This window comes from Vidua macroura, chromosome 26 (assembly GCF_024509145.1).
Source record: "Vidua macroura isolate BioBank_ID:100142 chromosome 26, ASM2450914v1, whole genome shotgun sequence".
Classification (NCBI taxonomy): domain Eukaryota; kingdom Metazoa; phylum Chordata; class Aves; order Passeriformes; family Viduidae; genus Vidua; species Vidua macroura.
In genome coordinates, this window is record NC_071596.1 from 2,125,219 (window position 1) to 2,149,455 (window position 24,237).

At 51.0% G+C, this 24,237-nt stretch overlaps 1 protein-coding gene across 2 annotated transcripts; it reads left to right on the plus strand.

Moving 5' to 3' along the window:
* Positions 1-1,509: 1,509 nt before the first annotated feature.
* Positions 1,510-22,912, plus strand: SCAMP4 (secretory carrier membrane protein 4). 2 transcript variants are annotated; one of them, XM_053999576.1, is made up of 8 exons: positions 1,510-1,574; positions 7,296-7,366; positions 7,763-7,816; positions 10,627-10,755; positions 14,429-14,585; positions 17,527-17,628; positions 18,826-18,943; positions 19,951-22,912. In XM_053999576.1, exons 3-8 carry the CDS (start codon positions 7,810-7,812, stop codon positions 20,125-20,127), a joined length of 690 nt encoding a protein of 229 aa, XP_053855551.1. In that variant the 5' UTR covers positions 1,510-1,574; positions 7,296-7,366; positions 7,763-7,809; the 3' UTR covers positions 20,128-22,912. The 2 variants fall into 2 exon arrangements, with proteins under 2 accessions (XP_053855551.1, XP_053855552.1); XM_053999577.1 differs by lacking the exon at positions 1,510-1,574 and adding an exon at positions 3,946-5,204.
* The last annotated feature ends 1,325 nt before the right edge of the window (positions 22,913-24,237 follow it).

The window sequence follows — 24,237 nt, forward strand, 5'->3', positions numbered from 1 at the left end:
CTTCGGGAAAAACGGCTCCAAGGGAGAAGCTGGGAATTGTCAAGGAGGTTTCAGACCTGAAGTCGGGGCTCAGGAGGGATGGGATCCCGTGGGACAGGGGACAGGAGTTGCGCTGTCCCCCAGTAACGCGTCTCTCTTACTGGTCCAGCAGCACTGGATTTACTGGGGCCGAGTGACCTCTGCTGGTTCACACCCAAAATATCCCCTGCGAGCCGATGATCCGGGTGGATTTCGGAGAGCTCGCTGGGGTTTGGGGAAATTTTAGGGCAACTTTTCAGAGAGAGGTCTCAGCATTTGCTCAGCTAGGAGGGATGAGCCTGAGCCACTCCCTGGAGCTGGGAGTGACAGAAAGCACGGCCCCAGCGCTTGGAAATGCCTTTTAAAGTCGAGCTGGGGTTTTCTACACCCAAATTAACAGGATTTGCAGAGCTGAGACCTTGGAGAGGGATCCCTCCTACATTAAGGAGTCTAACGTGGTGAAAATAAGGACTTAAGGAGCTCTAGAACCGAACAAAAGTGTTCAGGCTGGAAGGGACCAGAAAAAAAACCAAAATAAATAAACGAAATAAAATTCTTCTTTTAGATCAGACAGCTTAGGAAGGGAGGGCAGGGGAGGAAGAAATACTAATTTAAGGACAAAAACTGTTGCTGGAATTTTTCATAACATTAAATAAAATGTAATGTAGGCTATGGATGACAACTTTTATATTGAGGTGTGTTTGGTGGGTACATAGATGCATACTGCACAAAATTCACAGGAAGAAACATAAAGTCTGTTTTATGAAGTAAAAAATAAATTTTAAAAAGTAAAGTAAAAAAAAACCACAAACAACTAATAATGTTGTAAATTGTGACTTTAAATTTTAGCAAAGAGTGAGACTGAAAATTAACCATTCAATGTCTTTAACTGGAAAAACTTTAATTTCTTCTGTGCTCTCAGGACCGAGCTGTACCAGAATCCCAGAATGGTTTGGGTTGGAAGGGACATTAAAGCTCATCCCAATCCACCCCTGCCATGGCAGGGACACCTCCCACTGTCCCAGGCTGCTCCAAGCCCTGTCCAGCCTGGCCTTGGGCACTGCCAGGGATCCAGGGGCAGCCACAGCTGCTCTGGGCAGCCTGGGCCAGGGCCTGCCCACCCTCAAAGGGAACAATTCCTGCCCAAGATCCCATCCAGCCCTGCCCTCTGGCAGTGGGAGCCATTCCCTGGGTCCTGTCCCTCCAGGCCTTGTCCCCAGTCCCTCTCCAGCTCTCCTGGAGCCCCTTCAGGCCCTGCCAGGGGCTCTGAGCTCTCCCTGGAGCCTTCTCCTCTCCAGGGGAGCACCCCCAGCTCTCCCGGCCGGGTTCGGTCCCGCTGCTTCGGACAATTCTGTCCCTCCCGGCTGCCGTCTCGCGCCACCGCCCCTCCCCTCTGCCCTGCCCCTCACATGACAGCTGTGGGTGTGCGCCGCGACGCACGCTGGGAGTTGTAGTCCGCGGCGCGGGGCGCGCAGCGGCGGCGGCTACTGGCGGGACTCTGTTTCCCAGCGCGCCCCGCGGCGGCCCGGGGGGAGAGGGACCGGGCGCTCGCTGAGGTGGGCGCGGGGGGATCGGGCCGGGGGCAGCGGGCGGGCCGGGGGCGACATGGGCGGAGGGATGGAGGAGACGCGGGTCGGGGAGGGGGAGCGCGGCCGGGGGGGACCGCGGGCCGGGAGAGGGAGCTGAGGGCCGGGGGAGTGCCGGGGGAGGGGGAGCTGGGAGCCTGGGGCGTGAGGGGAGCAGGGGGACCGGGAGTGGGGGGAAGCTGGGGGTGGGGAGGGGTCGCGGGTGGGCTCGGGGGCTCGGGGGCGGTGACTCTCCCTCAGCCCGGGGAGTAACGGGGGGTGCCCGGGGAGCGGTCACGGGGCAGCTCCGGGGGCGATGGGGGAGCCTGGGCTTGGGGAGGTACCGGGGCCAGCTCTGGGGGTAGGGCCGGGTGCGGGGAGGAATCGGGGCCAGCCCGGGCGGGGGACGGATCGGGGGCAGCCCCGGTGGGAGCCGCTATCGGGGGCAGCCCCGGTGGGAGCCGCTATCGGGGGCAGCGGGCGGGAGGAGCCGGGCCGGGTCCCGGCTGGGACCCGCAGCCCCGGGGGCTGCCGGCTCCATCCGCTGCCGAGGGGCTCTCGGGAATTGCCTTCCCCCTTGGCCCTGGCGACACGGCTGGCAGCGCTCGGGGGCACGGGGCGGCACAGCGGCCCCGCTCCCGCCGGGGAGCTTCGTGACTCCCGGGGTTTTGAGGGTGAACCTCTCTGGTCTGTGTGGTTCGGGGGCCGGAGATGTGCGTCTTGCCCTCGATAGACAGCACCTGGATCTTGTAGTTTTATTTCCCTTTCTAATTTCCCCTTCTAATTTCTGGTCTCAGCGTTTTGTAACTCTCTCAAGAAACTCCTTTGTGGGACCTGTGATGAAGAGAGCAGTGGGCTAGAAATTAAGCAATTGGTGTATTGATTGTTCTGCATTTCAGTGTTATTCTGAGCTAATTAATATTTTTGCTGCTGTCTGCAGTCCAATTCTTCTGTGTGAGGCCAGTCTGAGCAGGTGACAGGGGGTGGAACAGGCTTTTGTCCTAAGCACGGGTGTTTCTGTGCTTTCTGTCTTCTTGAGCTGTCTGAGCTTCTGTTCCTGAGCAGCCACGCTTCACTTCTGCATGTGGTTGTACCAAAATCAATATTTGTCTGCTGTGGGTTTTGCATAGGCAAATTAAGGCTCCTGCCCACCTGCTGAGGCAGCAGGTACAGGGCTGTGTGAGCAGGCTGGGGGAGCCCTGAGGGGAATTGCTTCCACATCTGCTGTGTCCCCAGCTCCAGGATGGGGGGAGATGGGGCAGCAGAAGCCCCTGTATAGCTGAGAGTCCCCACGAGCCTCCTGGAATGACGTGGGAGGGGGATAACCCTTGTAACTTCACTGTCCCCTGCTCCTTTTCTCAGGGCACTGCTGCCATACAGTTTCCCCATTCCTGGTTGTGCTGGGTGGCTTTTGGAGTTTGTTTTTTTTTTGGCTGGTTGTGTCAGTGCAGGGACAGTGTCCCACCCTGTGAGGGCTGATGATGTGTCAGGGAGAGGAAACACCACCAAAGCCAGGCTGTGTCAGCTCTGGGTTTGAAGTGCTGAGCTGATTGTTTTGGAGTGGCTGCTGCTGCCTTGGGCCCTCTGGGAAGTTCCTGGTAAGAGCTGGGCATCTGGAAGAGGCTCAAACCCAGCCTTTTGTCTTGAAACCAGTGCAGAGCCACCACTTTCTCTTTAAATTCAACTGGAGAGATCACGAGAAAGGCGTTTGTTTGTTTGGGAGCAGCAGAGGCTGCGCTGATTCTCTGCCGAGCCAGGCGATTTCAAATCCACATCTCCAGGATCCCTGTGGGGGTCTCGTTCCTTTTAGGCTCTTCTGAAAGGGTCTGCTGGCTCAGGGTGGGTTCTGAAAGCCTGGTAGTCTGATGGTCCTCCCCAAAGGCTCAGCTTGAACCACTGTCAGGATTGTGTGGTGTGCCCAGGTTCCTCATTCCGCTTGTGTTCCTGTCGTTAAATCCCTGTTGATGAGGGAGTGTGGACAGTTCTGCTCTGTGCTGGGATCCTGCCCCTCTGTTTGCTCTTGGCAAAGTGCTCTGGATGAAACCCTGGAGTACAGGATTGTGTGGAAGCTCTTGGCCTCACTGCATCTGAGAGTCAGGGTCCTTAAAGTTGGAAAAGGGCTCCAAGGTCATCGAGTCCATCCTGTGCCCCACCCCCACCTTGTCCCCAGCCCAGAGCACTGAGTGCCACATCCAGGCCTTCCTTGGACACCTCCAGGGATGGGGGCTCCAAACCTCCCTGGGCACTTCCAGTGCCTGACCACTTTTCCATGGAGAAATTCCTCCTAATGTCCAACCTGAGCCTCCCCTGGCACAACTTGAGGCCGTTTCTTCTTGTCCTGTCCCTTGTTCCCTGGGAGCAGAGTCATCAAATCAGAATGAAAATACAAAGGCAGTACAGAAAATATCCTAAAGCAAGGACTCAGAAACTGGGGGATTTGTTGGATGGAAAGCTTGGGATCTTGGGCTCTTCTGAGATTGGCTGGGACATCTGCAGGGTACAAGAGGAGCCAGTGTCCTGTGAATGTGGTCTTGGGGACATGCTCCAGGTCACTTGGTGGGTTTATGGCAAAGCAGGAATGAATTCCGCTCTCCCACTTCCCTGTCACTGCTCCTCTTTTGGCCTGGCCTTTGCTTATTCTCTGCCACCTTTCTGTGATAGTGGAGAAAACAGTAGGGAGAAATAACGAACTTTTAAAACTACTTGATATGGGCAAAAATAAAGCAGGGGACCGAGGAGTAGTGTTTGCAGTAGCAGAAGTGAAGGGGATGCTAAATTGGGAGGAGCTGCTGACCCCCTGGAAGGCAGAGAGGCCCCAGAGAGTCCCTGACAAATGCTGGGGCTGAGCAACCCCCAGCCATGTGACAAGTGACAAGTGTCAGATCCTGCCCTGGGATGGGGCTGCCCTGGAGGCAGGGACAGACTGGGAATGAGAGGCTGGAGAGCAGCGCCGTGGGAAGGGACCTGGGGGTCCTGGTCAGTGGCAAGTTGGATCTGAGTCACTGCTGTGTCCTGGCAGCCCAAAGGGCCACCCTGTCCTGGGGGCACCAGGCCCAGGGAGGGATTGTCCCACTCTGCTCTGCACTGGGGCAGCCTCACCTCCAGTGCTGGGGGCACTTTGGGCACCACAAGGTCAGGAGGATCCCAAGCTGTTGGAGAGTGTCCCAAGGAGGGACACGGAGCTGGGGAAGGGGCTGAGGAGCGGCTGAGGGCACTTGGCTCGTTCAGCTGCAGCACAGGAGACTGAGGGGAGGCTCCTCGGGGGCTGCAGCTCCTCCCGAGGGGAGGCAGAGGGGCAGGGGCTGAGCTCTGCTCTGGGCCAGGGACAGGAGGCCAGGAAGGGCTGGAGCTGTGCCAGGGCTTGGCATGGAGCTCAGGGAAAGGTTCTTCCCCCCGAGGCTGCTGGCACTGCCCAGGCTCCCCAGGGAATGGTCCCGGCCCCGAGGCTGCCAGAGCTCCAGGAGCGTTTGGCCAGCGCTCTCAGGGATGCTCAGGGTGGGCTTGGTGGGGTGGCTGTGCAGGGACAGGGGCTGCACTGATGGTCCCTGTGGGTCCCTTCCAGCTCTGGATATTCCAAGATTCTTTGATTCTCAAAATGTGCCTCAAAGCAGATTCCCACAGGTATTCCTTCAGAATTTTTTCCCTAATGTGAGGTGGTGCAGTGTTTCACACTGCAGTCACATTCAAAGGCATCGTGTTGTTGTCTGCCTGGAAAAACAGCACTATTTGTGTTCATGTCTTGGTTTGAGAGGGAAGTGGTGTCCCTGGAACTGACACAGGGCATTTTGTCTGCAAGATCCTGGTGAAGAAAAGCTCCAAGTGACTCCAGTGGACTCCTGAGTCATGTTCATTGGATTGTGAACTTCAGAGTTACTCACTGAGCATGGATGAGCACAGTGGAAAAAGGAAGCTCACTTCACACCAGAGTTTCCTTAGCATGTGTGGGATTTTTCTCCCTCCACAGGCAGTGGGTTATAGATGAAGAAGATCTCTGCAGTGGGTGCAGGGTGTTGGGCTTCACCTATTCTCAGTTAAACTGAAAATATCCAGGTGAACAGGGATCTGATTTACATGTTGGAGAGGGACTGTTTATGAGAGGGTGTTATGAAGGGACAAGGGGGGGAATGGCTTCAAACTGACAGAGGGCACGGTTAGATTGGATATTGGGAAGAAATTATTGGGAAGAAGCTCCCTATCCTTTTATCAGGAGCTGGGAAGGTCAGCACATCTAAGGAAGTGATTACTCAGTGTAAAACATGGCCTTGTGTGCTTATCCTTGCTGAAAGAATTGTTCTTAATGCTGCTTTGTGGATCCAAACCACATCTTCCTGTGGGAGGGGGTGCTTCACCAGAATGCTGCTTTGTCTGGGGGTTTTATTTATTTATTTGAGTTAAAACCTCTCCACAGCACCATAGGTCTTCTTGAGAGGAGGGCACAGGAAAACCATTGTTTGGCCATTGCAGGAAATCCATTGTCTGGCTCTGTCAAGCCAGGAATGTCCCCCTCAGTCTTTCCTTCTGATCGTTTTTCCAGTGGACAGACACCTCTCTGCAGCTGTAGAACACCAACACTGAAGTGCAGTAGCTAAATTATCCTCTTCTGAAGAAGAACCTTATTTGCAGACTCATTCTTCAGTAAAGGATTCCTCTCTCTTAGTGCTTTAGTGTAGCTGGTGTTCATGGGCCATTTGTTCTCCCCCTGAAATTCACAGATCTCAGCTGGGAGCACCTGCTGAAGGAGAGCTGAAGTTTTAAATGTGTTCTTAACCATCTTCATCCTTTGTTTTCTATTCGCCCATTTGAAAAATGCAAAGCAAAAGGTTCCCATTTCCAAACCATCAGTTACAAAACTGTGTTGGGCAGTGTTGGTGTTGAGGGACAGCCCTGAGGCCTCAGCTGTGGCAGGGATGGATCCCTGAGCAGCTCCAAGGGGACAGAGCCTCCTGTCCACGCTCTGGGGCTTCCTAGAGACTGGTCCAGGAAAATAACATGTTCTCCACTGTGCAAACCTATTTAAGCTTGTACATCTCTGCAGGGGAAGAGCAGGCTGCTGGTACAGTCCTGGGTGCTGTTGTCTCCACAGGCTGGGTTAGAGTAGCTCAAATACAAAAAAGGAAAAGCAAAAGCAACCCAAGAAAACAGCTGTGCCAGCTCTGCAGCCTCCAGACCTTACCTGGGGCACACGGGAGGACAGCACCCAGCTGCAGCAGAACCAGCTGCTGTAAATCCTGCAGGATTTGGGTACAGCGTGGCTGATCTGACCCCACTGCTGCTGCAGCTGCTGTCGGTGGTTTTAGGGGCAGATTTTAGTCTAGGCTGCCTTAATTTCTGTCAGACTCCACAGTGCTGGTTTGCAGGGTTGGTTTGTGTGTTCTGTGTTTCCATTCTGGGATTTGCAGGTAGGGACACATGGTGTTTTTATCCTTAAGGAAGAAGGGGTGGAATTAAAACTCAGCAAAGACCTCTCTGTGTATTTCATCTGTGGGATCAGCTCTGCCAAAATCAGCAACACGGCTGATGCTGGGTAAACTTCCCAAGATTTGCTTCTGCCAGAGCTACAGCCACGCTCAGTGGTGGTAACAGGAAGAATGAATCTGCATTTGTGCAGAATTTCTAGAAGAACAAGGGCTGTTGAGTTTGGTTCCAGCTGATTATTTTTTTGTTAAGCAGAAGCTTAGTGCCCAGCTAACAGGGATTATCTGTTTGTTCCAGGAGTTGGGAAGCACCACAGAGAGCCAGGAGCCAACAAATCATCTCAACACCTAAATGAGGCATTAAGTCTGGTGAGCTCTACACATTTCTCTTCCAATGTCTGAGCTCTGCTGGGTCCCACCCTGACCTGTGTGGGTGCCCCTGGGAGCTGCAGGTGTTCTGGCAGGGGGTCCCTGAGCATCCTCAGCCTTTGCCAGGCAGTGCCAGGGGCACATTTGTTTGCTGCTGGATAATACAAACCTTCCAAGTGGCTGAATGAGGTGCTGCCAGGGCTTCCTCTGCACAAGGAGAAATCAGGATCCTTTTTGGGAGGCTCCAGCCTTCCTCCTCTGGGTGATGGACACGAGTAGTTTGTAGTGGGAAGCCTGGGCTCTTGTTTGTCACACACTGGGAATGTTCCCAGTCCCAGGAGGTTCTCTGGGTGCTGGTTAGTGACATGTGCTGACCTGATTTTCTTTCTCCAACAGATCTATTGCTCTGTCTGAAACCTCACCAGGGAACACAAGTATTAGAAATGGCAGGTAAGAGCACCTCAGGTACAGCAAGCAGGGAGAGTGGTTTCAGAGAGTTGTTCATGGTGCTGTGGTGGCTGTAACATGTCAGGAATGTGACCTGTGTCCCTCTCTGAGACCTTGGTGATCCCTAAAGCTCTTCAGCTACTTCTCTTGCCTTGGTCACATTCACTTTCCTGCTGTGTCCTGATCTGTCACCTGAGGTTTCTGCTCAAGTGATAAAGGTTCAGGTGTGACTTGCTTGAAACTTTTATGAGAGGGGAATTTATTCATAAACAAAGTACATGAGACTCATTCCTTCTTTCCAGAGGCTTTCCACTGTGTTCCTAGCTGTGCTATTTACATTAGTCCATCTGAATTATACTTGTGGTGAAATTAGTAACAAAATTCCAATATTTTTTTTAAATAAGAGGAAGTGTGGAATTTGCCTCCAGCTGCTGCTCATGAGTGATGCAGTTTGGTTTTTGAAAGCATGGGATGCATTTGCTGATCAGATGTGTTGATCCCAGCCTTAATGGGAGAACTGTAGCACTCCAAGCTCTGCAGTCAGACATAAAAGGGGATATTTTAATGTAATTTATTTTGCCTAATCTCAGAAGTAACCCAGAACAGCTGGCAACTGCAGGGTCTCTGGGTGGGAGGAGGCGGGCAGCAGCAGAGAAGAGGTGTAATCCCCAGCTTTGTGTACCTAGCAAACAATCATGGGGGTGTTGAGACCATTTTATGAGCTTGAAAAATGACAAACTGCAGTGGCTGCTTGGTTTTGGCCCCACCATGTGGGAGCTCTGCACTGGGAGCTGGCAGCAGCTCTGCTGTCCATGACAGAAAATGGGAGAGAGCTGAACCAAAGGAACAATCTGCAGCTTCAGCTGTTGAAAAGGAACAGAACAAAAGTTTCCTCATCCCTCAGGAAAAAAAAAAAAAAAAAAATGTCAGAGAATCTGCTTTTTCTGTGTTTGATTAATCTTGGTCTTACTGGCTTCCCTGGAGACCTGTCCTTTCAGCTTTAAAAGCTGTGTCCCCTCCCTTTCCCTTGATCCAGCATTGTTAAATCCCTTTCTAGGCTGCAGGGACACACTGTGCAGGAGAAATCCCATTAGGTGTTTACAGCAAACAAAAAATTAATGCAGAGGAGTCCAAATTCCTGTGGACTTTGAAAGCATCCATGGGCCATCAGCTCTCCATGGGATGGAGTCAGCAGTGGTGTTAACCACTTGGAGGGCATCTGAATGAATGTAAAGTGGGTTTAAGGGAGATGGGTGAGGAGGGGCAGAAGAGACTTGATGTTTGTTTTTATCAGGAGAAGTCAAATTGGGCTGGTGACTTCAGACATTATTCCATAGCTACTTCTGATGTATTCCCAGTGGGCGTTCTCACCATATTTTCTGTGTGAAAATATGCATGAGGGAAAGCCTTTTTTCCTTCCTAAAGCCTGGCTGCAGCTCCAGGCTCTTCCCTGCCAACCTTCAAACGGAGCTGAGGAGCTGCTCCTGCAAAATGTCTCCTCAGCCGGAGATAATGGGAAGGGAAGGGGAACTCTTGTGCTGACAGTTCTTGTTCAGACATTTCCTCTTGTCTCCTGTGCCATTTGGAGGTTTTCCCAGGACATTCTTCATCTCTTCCTCTGGTTGTTTTTAATTCTGTTTACTGGGGCTGAAGGAGGCTAGAGACAATTAGTCACAATGCCCTGGAATCAAACTTTAATCAGCTCTGGAAGGCAAGAGCAAACATTCCCAAACATGTAGGAGCACACATCCAGGCACACACAGACAAATCTGAGAGCTGACAGCAGCAGAGGATTTAGGCATTTAATTACTTGATTTTAAAACAGAAATTCTTCCCAAGGTAGAGTTTTCTTCACCATATAGCTTTTGGCAGCATTTGCTGATTTATTGTCTCTGAATGCACTGCTTTTTCTTTTTTGCTTTTTTTTTTTCTATGGCTTAACCTTGCAGGCAAAACTTGAATGTACCCACTTTCCATTAAAAATCTTGTGTGTTTTCAAAACAAGATCATCCCTGACACAGAATCATGGAATCACAAAATGGTTTGGGTTGGAAGGGACCTTTAAAGCCCGTCCAGTGCCACCCCTGCCATGACAGGGACACCTTCCACTGTCCCAGGCTGCTCCAAACCCCCTCCAGCCTGGCCTTGGGCACTGCCAGGGATCCAGGGGCAGCCACAGCTGCTCTGGGCACCCTGGGCCAGGGCCAGGAATGCCAGGAATTCCTTCCCAACTCTGACTTATTTCCATGAACTGGATGGTACCTGAATACACAATTCCAGTTTGGGGATGCCTTCAGGCACCCTTCCTTATTGTCTCAGGCTACAACAGTTCCTAAGGCCTGACCCATGGCCAGGACATGCTCCTGCCTACCCAGAGCTGGTGGCTGAAGGTAAATCTGCTTGTCTGGACACTCCCCAGCCTTTCTTTCCTCTTGCTGTGGTTTTCTGAAGGGTTGTAACTGAACACCTCTGTGCAGCTGTTTCCCCCAGATGTTGCTGACACCTCCCCCCTCCTGAGTAAGCTCATCCTGGAGCTTATTTAAAGTGTTTGTTTTTTTTTTTCCCTTGCAGCACCTTTCACACAACTTCACACTGACGTGTAAAGGTGTTAAATCCACGTGATGTTTATTAGCTGGTTCCTATTCCCCTTTCTCAGCCTTGTGTGTAGTATAACAAATGTCCTGTCCACTGCTGAGGAAGAAAACCAATATATTTGTGGTCCAGGGAGAGGATGAACATGCAGCACTGTTGGGAAGGTGTGGAGGATATAACACATTTCTTCTCCCAGCTGAAATCTGTGTTCTGTGTTCCAGAAAAGGTGAATAACTTCCCACCACTCCCCAAGTTCATCCCTCTGAAACCATGTTTCTACCAGAATTTTGCTGATGAAATCCCCATCGATTACCAGTTCCTGGTGAAGAGAATCTATCATGTGTGGATCTGTAAGTTGAATAAAAACACCTGTGCTGGAAAAAGGTATTTTTGTATTAAAACCCCATAGATCTCAATGTGCTTTAAAGTTTTGATGAGGAGCAATGATTCCCCTTAGAATACTCTAATATAACTTTATACCTGAGTTTTAAGCTTCTGTGCCTTGAATCCTTAAGGGATCTTGAAGAAAGGAGGGTATCAGTGCTGGAAAAATCTAATAGTAAATCTGAGGGAGAAAGCAGACCACATTTAATACCTTTATTAATGTCAAATGATCATAGAATTCCAGACTGGTTTGGGTGGGAAGGGACATTAAAGCTCATCCAGTGCCACCCCTGCCATGGGCGGGACACCTTCCACTGTCCCAGGCTGCTCCAAGCCCTGTCCAACCTGGCCTTGGGCACTGCCAGGGATCCAGGGGCAGCCACAGCTGCTCTGGGCACCCTGGGCCAGGGACTGCCCACCCTCAAAGGGAACAATTCCTGCCCAATATCCCATCCAGCCCTGCCCTCAGGCAGTGGGAGCCATTCCCTGGGTCCTGTCCCTCCAGGCCTTGTCCCAAGTCCATCTCCAGCCGTTTTGTAAACCCTATTTAACTCCCAAAAATAGCTACCTTAGGGAAATTCCCAGTTCCCCTAATTGTAAGAGGAATAGGAGAATTTTAGACAGAATAAATGTGGCCCATTTGCTGCTACCTGGCTCCCCACCTTGCTGTACAAAGGCCAAAATTCCCTCTTATCCCCACATTTCCCTTCCCAATGGAAGCAGTATCTTCTAGCTGCATGCTGGCTCTTCCTTAGCTCTCCAGAGCCCCCCAAACATCCTGCTGGAGTTGGGAGCTGATCCTGTCACAGCTGGTGATGTGCTGATACTCTGTGTGAACAGAGCTCCTGGCCCTGGGCTCCTGTTGTTTGCCTCAGCCATTGAGAAGCCAGGAATGAAAACTGACCATTCTTCTGCAAGGAATGAAATCGGTGTGGCAGGCCTAGGAAACCACAGGGAATGCTTTGCAAGATTAAGAATCTTTTTGCCTTGCTTATCTTTTTTCCCCCCAAATGCTTGTCATCCTCTTTACCCTTCTCACTGAAGGAAAGCTTGTGTTCTGCCAGCTCTGCATTTGGTGGTGTGGCTTTTATTCCAGATGCACGGGATGTGTGTAGGAGAGAGATTTGTGTGCATAAATAATGGCATAATCCATGGCTCCATTGTTCTTTGGTTATGTGGAGCTGCTGCAATGAGCTCTGTAATTTTCTTGCCTGAAGAAGCTGCCTGTCCCTCCAGACTCACTGGTGCGATGTCGAAGCTGTAAAGCCGCCTTTGTCCTCCCCTCTCCCAAAACAAAGAGTCCCTCAGTCGAGTTAATGGCAGGCTGGAGGAGAGCCAGGGATTTGGGCATGGCCAGGAGAGCTGCCATCTGCACCAGGAGTTTCACATTTCCATCTCCTGCACTCAGGAGTTTCACATTTCCATCTGCAGTGCACTTTCTTTGGGGGTCTCCCTGATTTTTTTGGCATGGGTTGGAGAGAGATGTGTAAAAGGAAGAAGGTAAACAAGAAAAGGCCAGTTTTGAAAAGTAGAAAGACACAAGTCATTGCTGGAAGGGTGATTGCTCATTACTTTAATTGGATGTGAGCACTGGATTAAGGTGGAGGGAGGTTTGGGGAAGGTTGTACCAGAGCTCCCACTGCTGGAGAACAAACTCTGACCTGAAGCACAGGGAGAGACAAAAGTTCATTAAAACTTTGCAGATGCCCTTGGCTTGGTACTGTTTTGTTGGGTGTTTTAAAACAAGCAACTTTTGGAGAATAAACGGGTTCTGAAAATGAATATTTGGAGAAGTACAGCTAATTGATGTGTAAATGAAATATCATAGATTCATGGAATCCCAGAATAGTTTGCGTTGGGAGGACCTTAAAGCCCATCCAGTGCCACCCCCTGCCATGGGCAGGGACACCTTCCACTGTCCCAGTGTGCTCCAAGCCCTGTCCAGCCTGGCTTGGGACACTTCCATGGATGGGGAATCTACAAACTGTTCATTTAAATACCTAGAATTAATTAATTTAAATAACTAATATTCTCCCCCCCAACATTAAGACACATCCAAACCATTGTGTACAAAGCTTTGTTAGCTTCTCAGAAGACATTTTTTTTGCAGTAAAACAATGTTTTATTTTACTCTCAGGCCATGTGTAAGTCACAAGTAGCATCTGGGTATAGGTTTTGTTCCCCTGACTGTGTTGTCAGTATGATTTTGTGACCATAAAACCTTGCAGCTGTTTAGGACCCCCAGGCTGTGTGAAGGCAGGTGGGTCAGTGCCCAGGAGGAAAGGGAAGAGTCAGAAGGACCAAGGCAGTGATGAGCAGATGAGCTGCAGAGCCGTGGCAGGGAGTGAAGTGGGGAATGGGCAGGACACGTTTCCTTGGCACAGGTGAAGAGAAATCCAGGGATTTAATTTTGCCTGAACAGCTGAGGCCAAGGTCCAGAGTGTCACCATGAGTTCATCACCAGGCTATGCTGGAGAGCCTTTGGTGTTTGGACCTTCCACCTTCTCCTTTCTCTGTGCTTGTTGATACAGGTTGCCACAAAGGGTTTGAAGAGTCACCACCAGTTTTCCAAAACAGGAGCTTGTAAATTGGCCTCTTTGAGCCTGGCAGAGCCTGGGGGGATGCAGGGACAGCTGTGGGGAGCCCCTGGCTTGGGGCTGAACCCCCTTTCCAGGGATGTGAGCTCCCAGAAAATGGGGGAGCAGCATCCCTTCATATACTGCTACCTAGTGCAGCACTGCTGTGCCCTGGGGGCCTTTGTCAACTGTTCCTTTTTATCCAAGTGACAGGAACAGGGATATGAAAAGGCCTCTAAGCCACCCCTGTGGTCCCATATTCTCAGCTTGATTGGAGTTTGTTTATCCCCTTGCTCAAGGCAGCACTGCCAAGCCCCCAAGCTGATACCCAGGCTTCCTCAGAGGCCCAGAGAAGCAGAGAGCCTGCAAGGCACTGAGCTGGCTCAGAGATAGCTCCTGAGGCAGCCACAGCAAGCACAGGGATATTCAGAGGCAGGGGCAGGGCTAGGGTCACCCCCCCCCTCTCCTCTCACAGAGGAGTTTTACTATAAATGGAAATTAGACCTTGCTCATAATTCATAATAACAGTGGCCTGAGTCCTGTATTGGTCACATCAATTGCTACCTAAGCTCTCCATGCTTTGACAGGTTGTAAAAGAGTTCCCTGATCCCTGTGCTGCAGGATCCCTCTGGAGCTGGATGTTCCTGTGCTCCCAGCTCCAGGTCACACAGGAGCCTGCGGCTCACTCAGAGCAGCTGCACTGCTGCCCCAGGGACCCTTCCATTGTAACCCTGGGGCTTCACAGAGTCCTGGGATATCCTCAGTTAGCAGGGGTCCACAGGGGTCATCAGTCCAGCTCCTGGTGTTAACCAGGAGACCCCACCAAGCCCACCCTGAGCATCCCTGAGAGCGCTGGCCAAACGCTCCTGGAGCTCTGGCAGCCTCCAGGCCGGGACCATTCCCTGGGGAGCCTGGGCAGTGCCAGCAGCCTCGGGGGGAAGAACCTTTCCCTGAGCTCCATGCCAAGCCCCTAACACAGCCCCAGCCATTATCTTTTGTTTCCTTTTCTCCCAAAATCCTGGAAGTGCCCCACCCCACGTTCTCTCATCTGCCCTCTCCCCAGTTTACTGCATCACGCTGGCCGTGAACCTCATTGCCTGCCTGGCCTGGTGGATCGGGGGAGGCTACGGGGTCAACTTTGGCCTGGCCATCCTCTGGCTGATCCTCTTCAGCCCCTGTGGCTACGTCTGCTGGTTCCGCCCTGCCTACAAAGCCTTTCGGTGAGTACCAGCCCAGGAGGAGCTTCTGGTGCAGTTCCTTCTGGAAATTTCCCTGGTTGTTACTGGGGAGTGCTGCTGGGGGAGATCTTGCTGGCTGGGATGAAGGTTCAGCACCTGATGTCTGAATGTCTTGTTTACTTTCAAAATGAAGAAGGATGTGGCTACTTCTAAATGCTAGACAGAGGACTGAGGGTCACATAAGATTGGAGGTGAGCAGTTTGGCACTCCTAAGAGGGTTAAATTAGTATTTTACTTAAATGTCTCAAACTTAGCAGCACCCTCATCTCAGTGCAGCATTAAAATAGGTACTAATTTGGTAAAGCTTCATTGAAGTTTATTTTGATGGAAGACTATTATTAGTTTTTGAGAACTCTTCTGATTCCTGTCTCCAGCTACTTGAGAGCTTGTCTGCTTAGCTGTTTAGATAAAAGCAGTTCCCTGGAGTCAGTCTTTCTGAAACTCCACAAATATTTAAAGCCATCCTACATTTTTGCTTTAATTAATAATCATTTGCATTTGCTGTGGACCACGAGGCATCACTCAAACATTAATGTGTAAAGCCTGGCAGAGCTAGGAGGGTCCTGAGCAGTTCCCAGCCTGACACAAGGAAAGGAAGGGCCTGCCTAGTGCCACCACCACACCCCACACACCAGTCAGGGGTTTGCCCCCTGAAGGTAAAGTTGTTCCTGGTAGGATACTCTGGATTTTGATTATTCACCAGACTCTGTGATGAGCTGGTTTGGACGGCAGCAAAAGCAGCTGATGGAAATAGGAGGTGACAGGTGGGTCCTGTCTAGCCCATGATAAATTAATTGTTTAAATGCGCTTCTGAACTGAGGCTTTGTGTGCCCACAGCACTGGGCACTGGATGTTGGATGCTGTTAAATCACCAGTGGCATCAGTGGAGTACAGGGGAGGGTCATTTCTGCTGGAAAGAGAAGGATTGGATTTGTCTCAAAGTTCCAAATGACGTGAAAATCCCAGCTCTGAACTCTTGCCCTGTGGGGCTGGAGTTTGTCCCCATCCTGAGTCTGAAGCCCCAGGGCCTCCAAGTGCTGGAGCTCTGTTTAAAGAGGAATTTCCATTCTAAAGTCTGGGAAAAATTACTCCTCCCTGCTGACCTCCCCCGGGCTCCACAAGGGCCGTTTCTCATTATTCCTTGAACGTTGTTTGGATGTGTTTATGCAATGAATGCTGAGAGGTTCCCGAGGTTACTCTGTGCAGAGACTTGCAGTTAAAAAAAGACTCAACCCCAAGGACAGAGTGGGGAGCCCAGGGATCATCCCCTGGGACAGCAGTTGGGAAGAGGCATGGAAATCACTGTGGAGGGGCAGCACTGTTGGGATCACAAGTGGTGATTCTAGAAGCAAAATCAGCCCTCCTTGTCCTGGAGGAGGCCACCCTTCAGTGCTGGCACCCTGTCCTGCGAGGATGCTTCTGTAAAACCTTCATCATCCCACTGCATCCCAAATTAAATTAGCTGCAGAGCTTTGGTGCTAGGGCAAAGCTGTAGCAAATCTGTACCAGAAAGCTGGATGAGAAATCACCTTTTCTCTGTATCCCCACTAATTCCTGCAGATCCTTTCAAATGAAGACTCCTCCAGCCCCTTCAGGTCGGAGTTGCAAGAGTCTGTTTGAAGGCTCAGCCTCGAGCCTAATCCTTGTTAATTGGATTCTGACAGGCACCACTGTCAGCAGGCCCCTGCCTAAAGTATTTCCTTCTCAATGCTGTACTCTGAGGTGGTATTTGAAGGGTGGGATTGTGAGGATACTCAACGATAACAAATCTTGCAGAGCCACAATCTGTGACAGAGACCCAGACCAATACAGGCACTCTGAGGAGTGTGGGTCTGGCTGGAGGCTTCTCAACGTGCCTCACCTCCCTCATCTCCTCCCAAGGCATCAGGGGCTAGAATTATAAAATTAACAATCATTAGCATAATAAAAATCATTAAAATAATAAACATTTAAATACTTTCAGGGTTTAAGCAGGAGCTAGCAGTGATTGAAGCTCTTTTCTTAACTCTCCTTTGTACCAAACTGCCTCACAAGCACCTGAAGCGTTTTTTGTAGATCTGTAGATAAATCATTGGCCCTTTGAGTTCCTTAGAGTATGGGAATCATTTGTATCATTAAAAATGATAGTTTGAGGAACTTCAGATGTGCCTGATCTAGCTGTTTTGATGGCATGAAGATGTGTTGTGGCAGAGCCCAGACTTGGGCAGGGCAGTGCACCCATGACAGGGACTGTGAATGTCTCTGGTCAGCAACTTCCTTCCTCCAGGGATCATTCTCATGCTAATTATTGTACCTGCATAAACTCAAGGACCTCACCTGTACATCCTGAGAATGGGGAACCTGCAGAGATGGGAAGTGTGCCTCTGCTTTCAGGGTACCACCCACCTCTCTCATGGCTGTTTTCCCTCCTGTGATGTCCCAGTGCTGGATTATTTACTGTGGGTGTGGGAGCATGATGACAAGCAGACATTGAGACATTCCCAGCTGGAATTCTCGTGCTCAGTGATCCTTTCTAGTGTATGGACAAGCTCTGCCTGCCAGCATCAGGCCCCTACACGCCTCCTTTCCAGGGCAGAGCTGGGCAGGTGTCAGGCTGGGCTGACATTTGGTCAGAGAATGATTCAGACTCTCTATGTAGGAGACTCGTGTCCCTCAGCCTCTCCTTGTGTGTCATCATACGTGCAATTCCTTGGGGAGAGCAACTGCAAGAGCCAGATTATTGGGAGACAATCTGTGCTGCTGAGTCATGGAGCTGTGTGCTCTCACTGCCAGGGAAGGGGGAGAAGCCTCCCAGCACACAGCCGTGGAGGGAACCCTCTGGAGTCACCACTGTGGAGGGTTTGGATGTGGTGGTGGGGTCAGACATGGATGTGGAGCAGCACAAGGTGCCAGTGCCCCCCTGACCTCCTTTCTTCCTCCACAGGTCGGACAGTTCCTTTAATTTCATGGCCTTTTTCTTCATCTTTGGCGCGCAGTTCCTCCTCACGGTCCTGCAGGCAATCGGCTTCTCCGGATGGGGAGCGTGGTAAGTGGGAATGTTCCAGCAGGCCCAGGAGCTCTGGGCTGTGGCTGCTTCCATGGACTTGGAGAGGCTGATGGGAGTCTGTACAAGGTGGAGAGGAAGGAGCTTTCTGATTTCCCCAGTGGCATAGCTCTATCTGCTCTTGGGGTGCACAATTCAGGTTTCATTGCTGCGTTGGCAGAAATCAAGGCCAAGTTGGATGGGACTTGGAGCAACCTGGTCTAGTGGAAGGTGTCCCTGCCCATGTGGTCTGCCTGGGCTTTAAGGTCCCTTCCAACCCAAACCATTCTGTGATCTTCACCTGGTTGCTCTTTGTAGCCTCTTCCCTCAGTGTCCGTTTCTTTTACCATGCAAGCAGCCCGTGTCAGGCTGAGCATTGCCCTCCGTGTTGGCAGCACACGGTGAGCTGAGTGTGGTGACTCATTGTTGGCCTATGAGAAGTACTGTGAGAGTTCTCCTAAAATAAATGGGAGCTTGTTAGTGTCTGTCCCTGGTTGTGTTATTATTGTTTGGCATTTTAACTTCCTGTCTGCAGAGACTTGAGAGAAATTCCTGCTGAAACTACAAGTAATGGTAAGGCTTAGCACTCCATTTAACACTCTGGTTTCAGAATTGCTGGTGTCTCACCTGGTTTTTGCCAGCAAAGGAACAGAGATGGAATGTAAATGACAGGACCCTGGTATTCCCTGATCCCATTTCTGGTCTCTAGATGCACAACCAAAAGCACCTTGGGAATATGTCTTCTCTTCCCAAAATCTATGCAGCTGGGTGTCCCTTAAAGCTCTCAGCTGGATTAGCAAGGGATATAGGCAAGTGAGAGTTGAGATCTCAGGGAAATACCTGCATTGAATTCTGTCAATTGTCTTCCTTGTTAATTTCATTTTCAAGAGCTTAGAAGCCGCCTTATAATTTTTGGGTTATAAATCACAGAAACAGAGAATACTTTGGGTTGAAAAGGACCTTAAATCCTATCCCATTCCACCTCCTGCCATGGCAGGGACACCTTCCACTGTCCCAGGCTGCTCCAAACCCCAATGTCCAACCTGGCCTTGGGCACTGCCAGGGATCCAGGGGCAGCCACAGCTGCTCTGGGCACCCTGGGCCAGGGCCTTATAAGCACATAAACAGTTTTTCTGATAACAAGGACACTTTGAAAAGCAGATTACAATACTATTGTGTCTCTTTTTCTGTTTCTTCCAGTGGATGGTTGGCAGCCATCACCTTCTTCAGCACCAGCGCGGCAGCTGCTGTGTTCATGCTGTTCCCTGCCATCATGTTCACGATGTCAGCAGTTGCAATGCTCATCTGCATTATAAGGGTAGGTTCTGCTAGTGGAAGGTGTCCCTGCCCATGGCAGGGGAGCAGAATGAGATGAGTTTTAAGGTCCCTTCCAGCCCAAACCATTCTGGGATTCTTCAGAGCTCTCTCTGCCTTGGAGAATCCCTGCTGTGTATCACAATAATGTGAAGAGGCAGCTCAGCAGCCACCACAAGCCATCACTGCTCTGAAAGGTTGCACGGTGCAGTCAGTTGATGTCTCTCAGAGTTTCTGGAGCACAAATCAAGACAGCTCAGGCTGGAAATTGTCACAGTGTCATGTGGTGCTGTTGCTTTGTGTCATGCAAAGCAGGCTTCATATGGAGCAACCTGAGGCTCTGTGAAGTGGGGAGGTTTGGATTGGATATTAGGAAACATTTATTTTCACAGAAAGGATTGTAAAACTTTGGAACAGGCTGCCCAGGGTGGAATCATCATCCCTGGGAGTTTTCAAAAAACCCTGGGGACATGGGTTAGTGGTGAACATGATGGTGGAGCTGGGCTGATGGTTGGACTTGGTGGTCTTGGAGGTCTTTTCCAGCCTCAGCAATCCTGTGATTCCATGATTTGTTCCTCTTTGGGATGGTCAGTGGTGAAGCATCTGCAGTGGGCACCAGGTGGCAGGGTGGGAATTGGGTCCCTGCAGAAACAAGGATTTGTAGTAGGATTCTCTGGAAAGCTTTGGCAGGCAGGGAAAACAGCTCTGTGGAAGCAGTGGTGTTGGGTTCTGTATTGGAGAGGTTTCAACCCCCTGGCCTGAGCTGGCTGCCTTACTGTGGGATCCCCCACCTGAATTCCAGGCATGCAGCTGAAATGTTTTCAAGTTTTGGGTTGATATTCTCTATCTGCACCTCTGTTCACTGTATTACTGCATTTTTTGTGCTTTGTCCCTCGGAAATGCAGCTCTTCACAGAGACAGGAACAAATCCTGTTGCCAAGTGGCTCTGCAGGGGCACAGCTCTGGGCTCCTGGAGTTGACTCTCCTCTTGTCCTCCCTTTTATCGCTTAGGTACATAAAATCTACCGAGGGGCTGGTGGAAGCTTCCAGAAGGCTCAAGATGAGTGGAACAGCGGCGCATGGAGGAACCCTCCCAGCAGGGAGGCCCAGTACAGCAATTTTTCTGGGAACAGCCTGCCAGAGTATCCCACAGTGCCCAACTACCCCTCTGCAAACCAATGGCCTTAAGCAGCAACAGCTGCAAACTGCCTGGAGTCTCTCCTTTTTGGTCTTTTTATTCTTGTTCTTGGAAAAGATCATTTGCATTCCCCCCCTCAAGCACCCCACTCATCTCGGGGACCTTTCTGGTTCTTGTCTCCCGATCCCTGCGGAATATCCGTGCTCTCAGCCCTTCCCACTGCATTGCACTGCACGGCCATGGCAGAAAGCTTTTTGTTTGCCTTGAGTCACCAGTATTTGCCTCGTTGCAGAGTGAGAACAAACCCTTCACTGCCCTTGCTTGAGGGAATCCTCTCCTGACCATCCCTGGAAAAGGCTCAGCTTCCCCACGATGGCAACACTCCCACAGCTGCTCCTGCCCCTGCTCCTGCTCAGCTTCCATGGAATGCCCAGCACAGCACCACACTATCTGTAGCAAAAGCAATCAGAGCATTAGAAGCAACTGGTGTTTACTCTCCTGGATGAATAATGTGGAATTTTTCACTCTAAGGGAAATGCAGCACTCCAATTATTTAGTACTGGTGACACTGAAGTGATTTGTGAAAGCTCCACCCCCCGTGGGAGGATCCCTGCAGGTAACAGAGGTGCCCTGGGTGAGTCCTCGGATGGGAAGCCCCCACAAGTCCTCCTTTGCCTGGCTCAGACTGTTGTGATGCTACAGCTCTTGCTTTCCCTGCTGCCAAAACCTCTTGCCGGATCTGTGTGTTCCAAAGGTGCAGATTCATCTCCTTAGGTTCCTGATTGCTCGCTAAAGCCTGAAGCAAAGCCCAGTGGAAACCAGTGCAGAGCTGACACTGGGCCTTGGTGGTGTTCACCCTGCTACAGGGACTCAGCACGAGATTTCCCCACCATGTAACTTCCAGCCAGTTTTGTGCTGGATGCAAGGTAATGATTGATCTCAGTGCTGGAGCCCCAGTGTGGTTTGGAAATGCTTCTCTTACAATGAATAGTTTAGTTCTGCCTTCTGCTGGTGTAGCTGAACTGCAGATATTACAGTGGGGTCTGGGAGACCAAGGGAAGCTTGTTAGTCCTCATGGCTGCTGTTGGCTCTGTGGCTGGCAGGACTTCCATGAGAGAGAGATTCCTGCCTTTCTCCAACAATCAGCTGAAGGAAGGTTGAAGCTGTTGAGAGGGATTGTTTTCCCTGAGATTATCCTCCACCTTGTCATTCATCTCCATTCTGTGCCTGAGCCATCCAATTCCCTGTGTCCTACAGCGATCCAGGCAGCAAAGGCTGCGGTTTCCTCTTCCCACTCAGCCTGCTGTGAATTTTTTAAAACCTGTCCAAACTGGGAGGTCAGTTCCCAATTTTTTTATAGGGAGTGAGTGTTCCAAATCTTTGGCTTTCAAAGTTTTTGCCAGTGATCCAGAGTGCTCCATTTGGGAGACCTAGGAGGGTTGGGCACCCTGGGGATCAGACTTAGAGCCTGCTGCCTTGGCAGGCTATTCATGGGGTTATTCCAAATTCCCAAATTCACACTGAGCAACTGGAAAACAAAATTGGCTCCTGGAAAGGGACAGGGACATGGTCCTAGCTAGGTGGAATTGATTTGCAAGTGGTCTTTTGAAAATTTTTCTCTACATGTGCCTTATCTAATGAAATCACGGTTCACAGAGGAGAGCTCCCGCTTCCCCCTCGCCCCTGCAGAATTCCCTGTTTCCCTACTAACTCATCCTGTGTCACTGTAAATAATGAGGGAAGCACAGTCTGGAGTCTGCACAACCCCTGTGTTACCAGGGCCAAAGCAAAAGCAACCCCGGATTTCCCCAAATTTCCGTTTACAGCCACGCTGACCCCTGCTGCAGGAGCAACCCTCCACTGGCTCTGGGACGTGGAATGTGCTCCCAACACCAGGGGTTTGTCCTGGAGAGTGTGCAATGTGCTTGGGAGGACGAGCTCTTGGAGCCTTCTTAACAGAACATGACCTGATAGCATTGTGAAGCTTTTAGGTGCCTTTGTCTAGTGTCAAGTGTAATTTTAAGTGTTCTTTGTCGCTTGCCATCGGAGTAATGAAAGAACTGCCTGGCGTTGACTCCCTGGAAATACGATGGATGCACCACGGGGCGAGGGTCAACGGGGCCGAAGGTGGGATTGGCCACACCTGGGAGCCAGGACATGGTGCACCCATGTCCCTCAGTCAAGCCCCTCACCATCCTCAGCCTCTTGCCAAAATTGTTCAAAACCGTTTGATACCTGCCCCATTTCAGTGTGTCAAGTTGGAGGTTTTGAAGAAACCAAGAGGAGAAGCATTGCTGGGGGCTCCACATCCTGCTTCTCTTTGGGATTTTCCCCTTGGAGAATCTAGGGGCTGTGTTGAAGCACCTACCCTCATTCACACTGGAAATGTTTGATTCAAGGAGGGGGGGTGCCTGGGAGCCTGCCCACTGGAATGGTTGGAGCTGGACACCAAAATCACACCCTGTGAGCCTGCACCACCTGAGATCCCTGTGGAGATCAGTGCACCTCAGGTGGGAACTCCATCTCATCCCCTCCCTCCTCTTCGATGCCAGAAACCGTAATTCCAGAAAGTTGACCCAACACACTGCCTGAACAAATGGCTTTTTTTTTTTTTTTTTTTTTGGACTTCTCTGTATGTTTTTAAATGTTTACATTAGATTTCTAAAAGTTCTTAACACCATTAACCCGGCCCTGGCTCCTGGTGTGGTCGGGCGTCATGTTGGCATGTCTGTGTGTGATGTTTCATGTCACCTGTGGAGCTCTGGGTTTTGTTTGTGTTTTTCTCCTGATCACAAGACAATAAATGCTCATCCTGTGCTTGATGAGGAGAACTGGCCGCATCAGAGAAGTGTCTGTTCCTAGGTAACCGGAGTTATCTGGCAGAGGGAATGGCAAAATCTCTATGTTCCTCCAAAGTCTCCCACTGCATGTTGTTTTCTCTGTGAAAGAACAGCACATTGATGGATGAGGCTCATCCTCTGTGCTGGGGACTGGTGTGAGTGGCTTGTTGTGGTTTGTACTCTTAGAGATGCCTCATCAGCTTTGACCAAAGGTGCTGTCATTGTTCCCATCTTCTAACAATGGGATTGGAGAGCAGAGGTGTGCAAAGTCCCATCTCCCAAGCAGTGGGGTCATTTTTGTGGCCTTTCCATGGTGCAGAGAGCCCCTGGCAGTGCTGGTGTCTGCTTTCCCCAGTTACTGCCTGGAAGGAGACTCTTACCCCTGGAGTAAATGGGCTTGGACAGCAAAGGTGAGTTGAATCCCTTTAGCATGTAGCTGAATTTATTGCCCAAAATGTTTTTCCAAAGCTATCACAGAATATCAGAATATTTGTGTTGGAAGGGACCTTTAAAGCCCATCCCATTCCACCCCCTGCCATGGCAGGGACTCCTTCCACTGTCCCAGGCTTGTACAAGCCCCAGTGTGCAACCTGGCCTTGGGCACTGCCAGGGATCCAGGGGCAGCCACAGCTGCTCTGGGCACCCTGTGCCAGGGCCTGCCCACCCTGCCAGGGAACAATTCCTGCCCAATATCCCATCCAGCCCTGCCCTCTGGCAGTGGCAGCCATTCCCTGGGTCCTGTCCCTCCAGGCCTTGTCCCCAGTCCCTCTCCAGCTCTCCTGGAGCCCCTTCAGGCCCTGCCAGGGGCTCTGAGCTCTCCCTGGAGCCTTCTCCTCTCCAGGTGAGCACCCCCAGCTCCCCCAGCCTGGCTCCAGAGCAGAGGGGCTCCAGCTGTTGAAGAATCTCTGTGGCCTCTGGACTCATTCCCACAGGCCCATGTCATTCTTGTGTGGGGGCCCTAGAGTTGGACACAACACTCCAGGTGGGAGTATGGAAATCACCATATTGTGTCATACCCCAGATCCACTCCATGGCAGATATTTAATCCTGGAAGAGCCATTTCCCTCACAGCTGTTGATGTGACATCTGCTGATCAGTGTCTTTGTCTCCAAAGCCCTGTGCCAGGTTCCCCCTGCCTGGCCCTCACTGTCCTTCTCTCTCTGACAGTGGTTCCCTACAGCTGCTGCTGTGCCCTGATGTGTGGAGCATGAGGATGAATTGGATTTTCCTCAAATTCTTGCTCCAGGGCCTCAAAAATTGAGCATGAGGCACATTTTAAGCTCCTGCTCCAGCTGTTGCTTGAGCAGGACCTTGGCACTT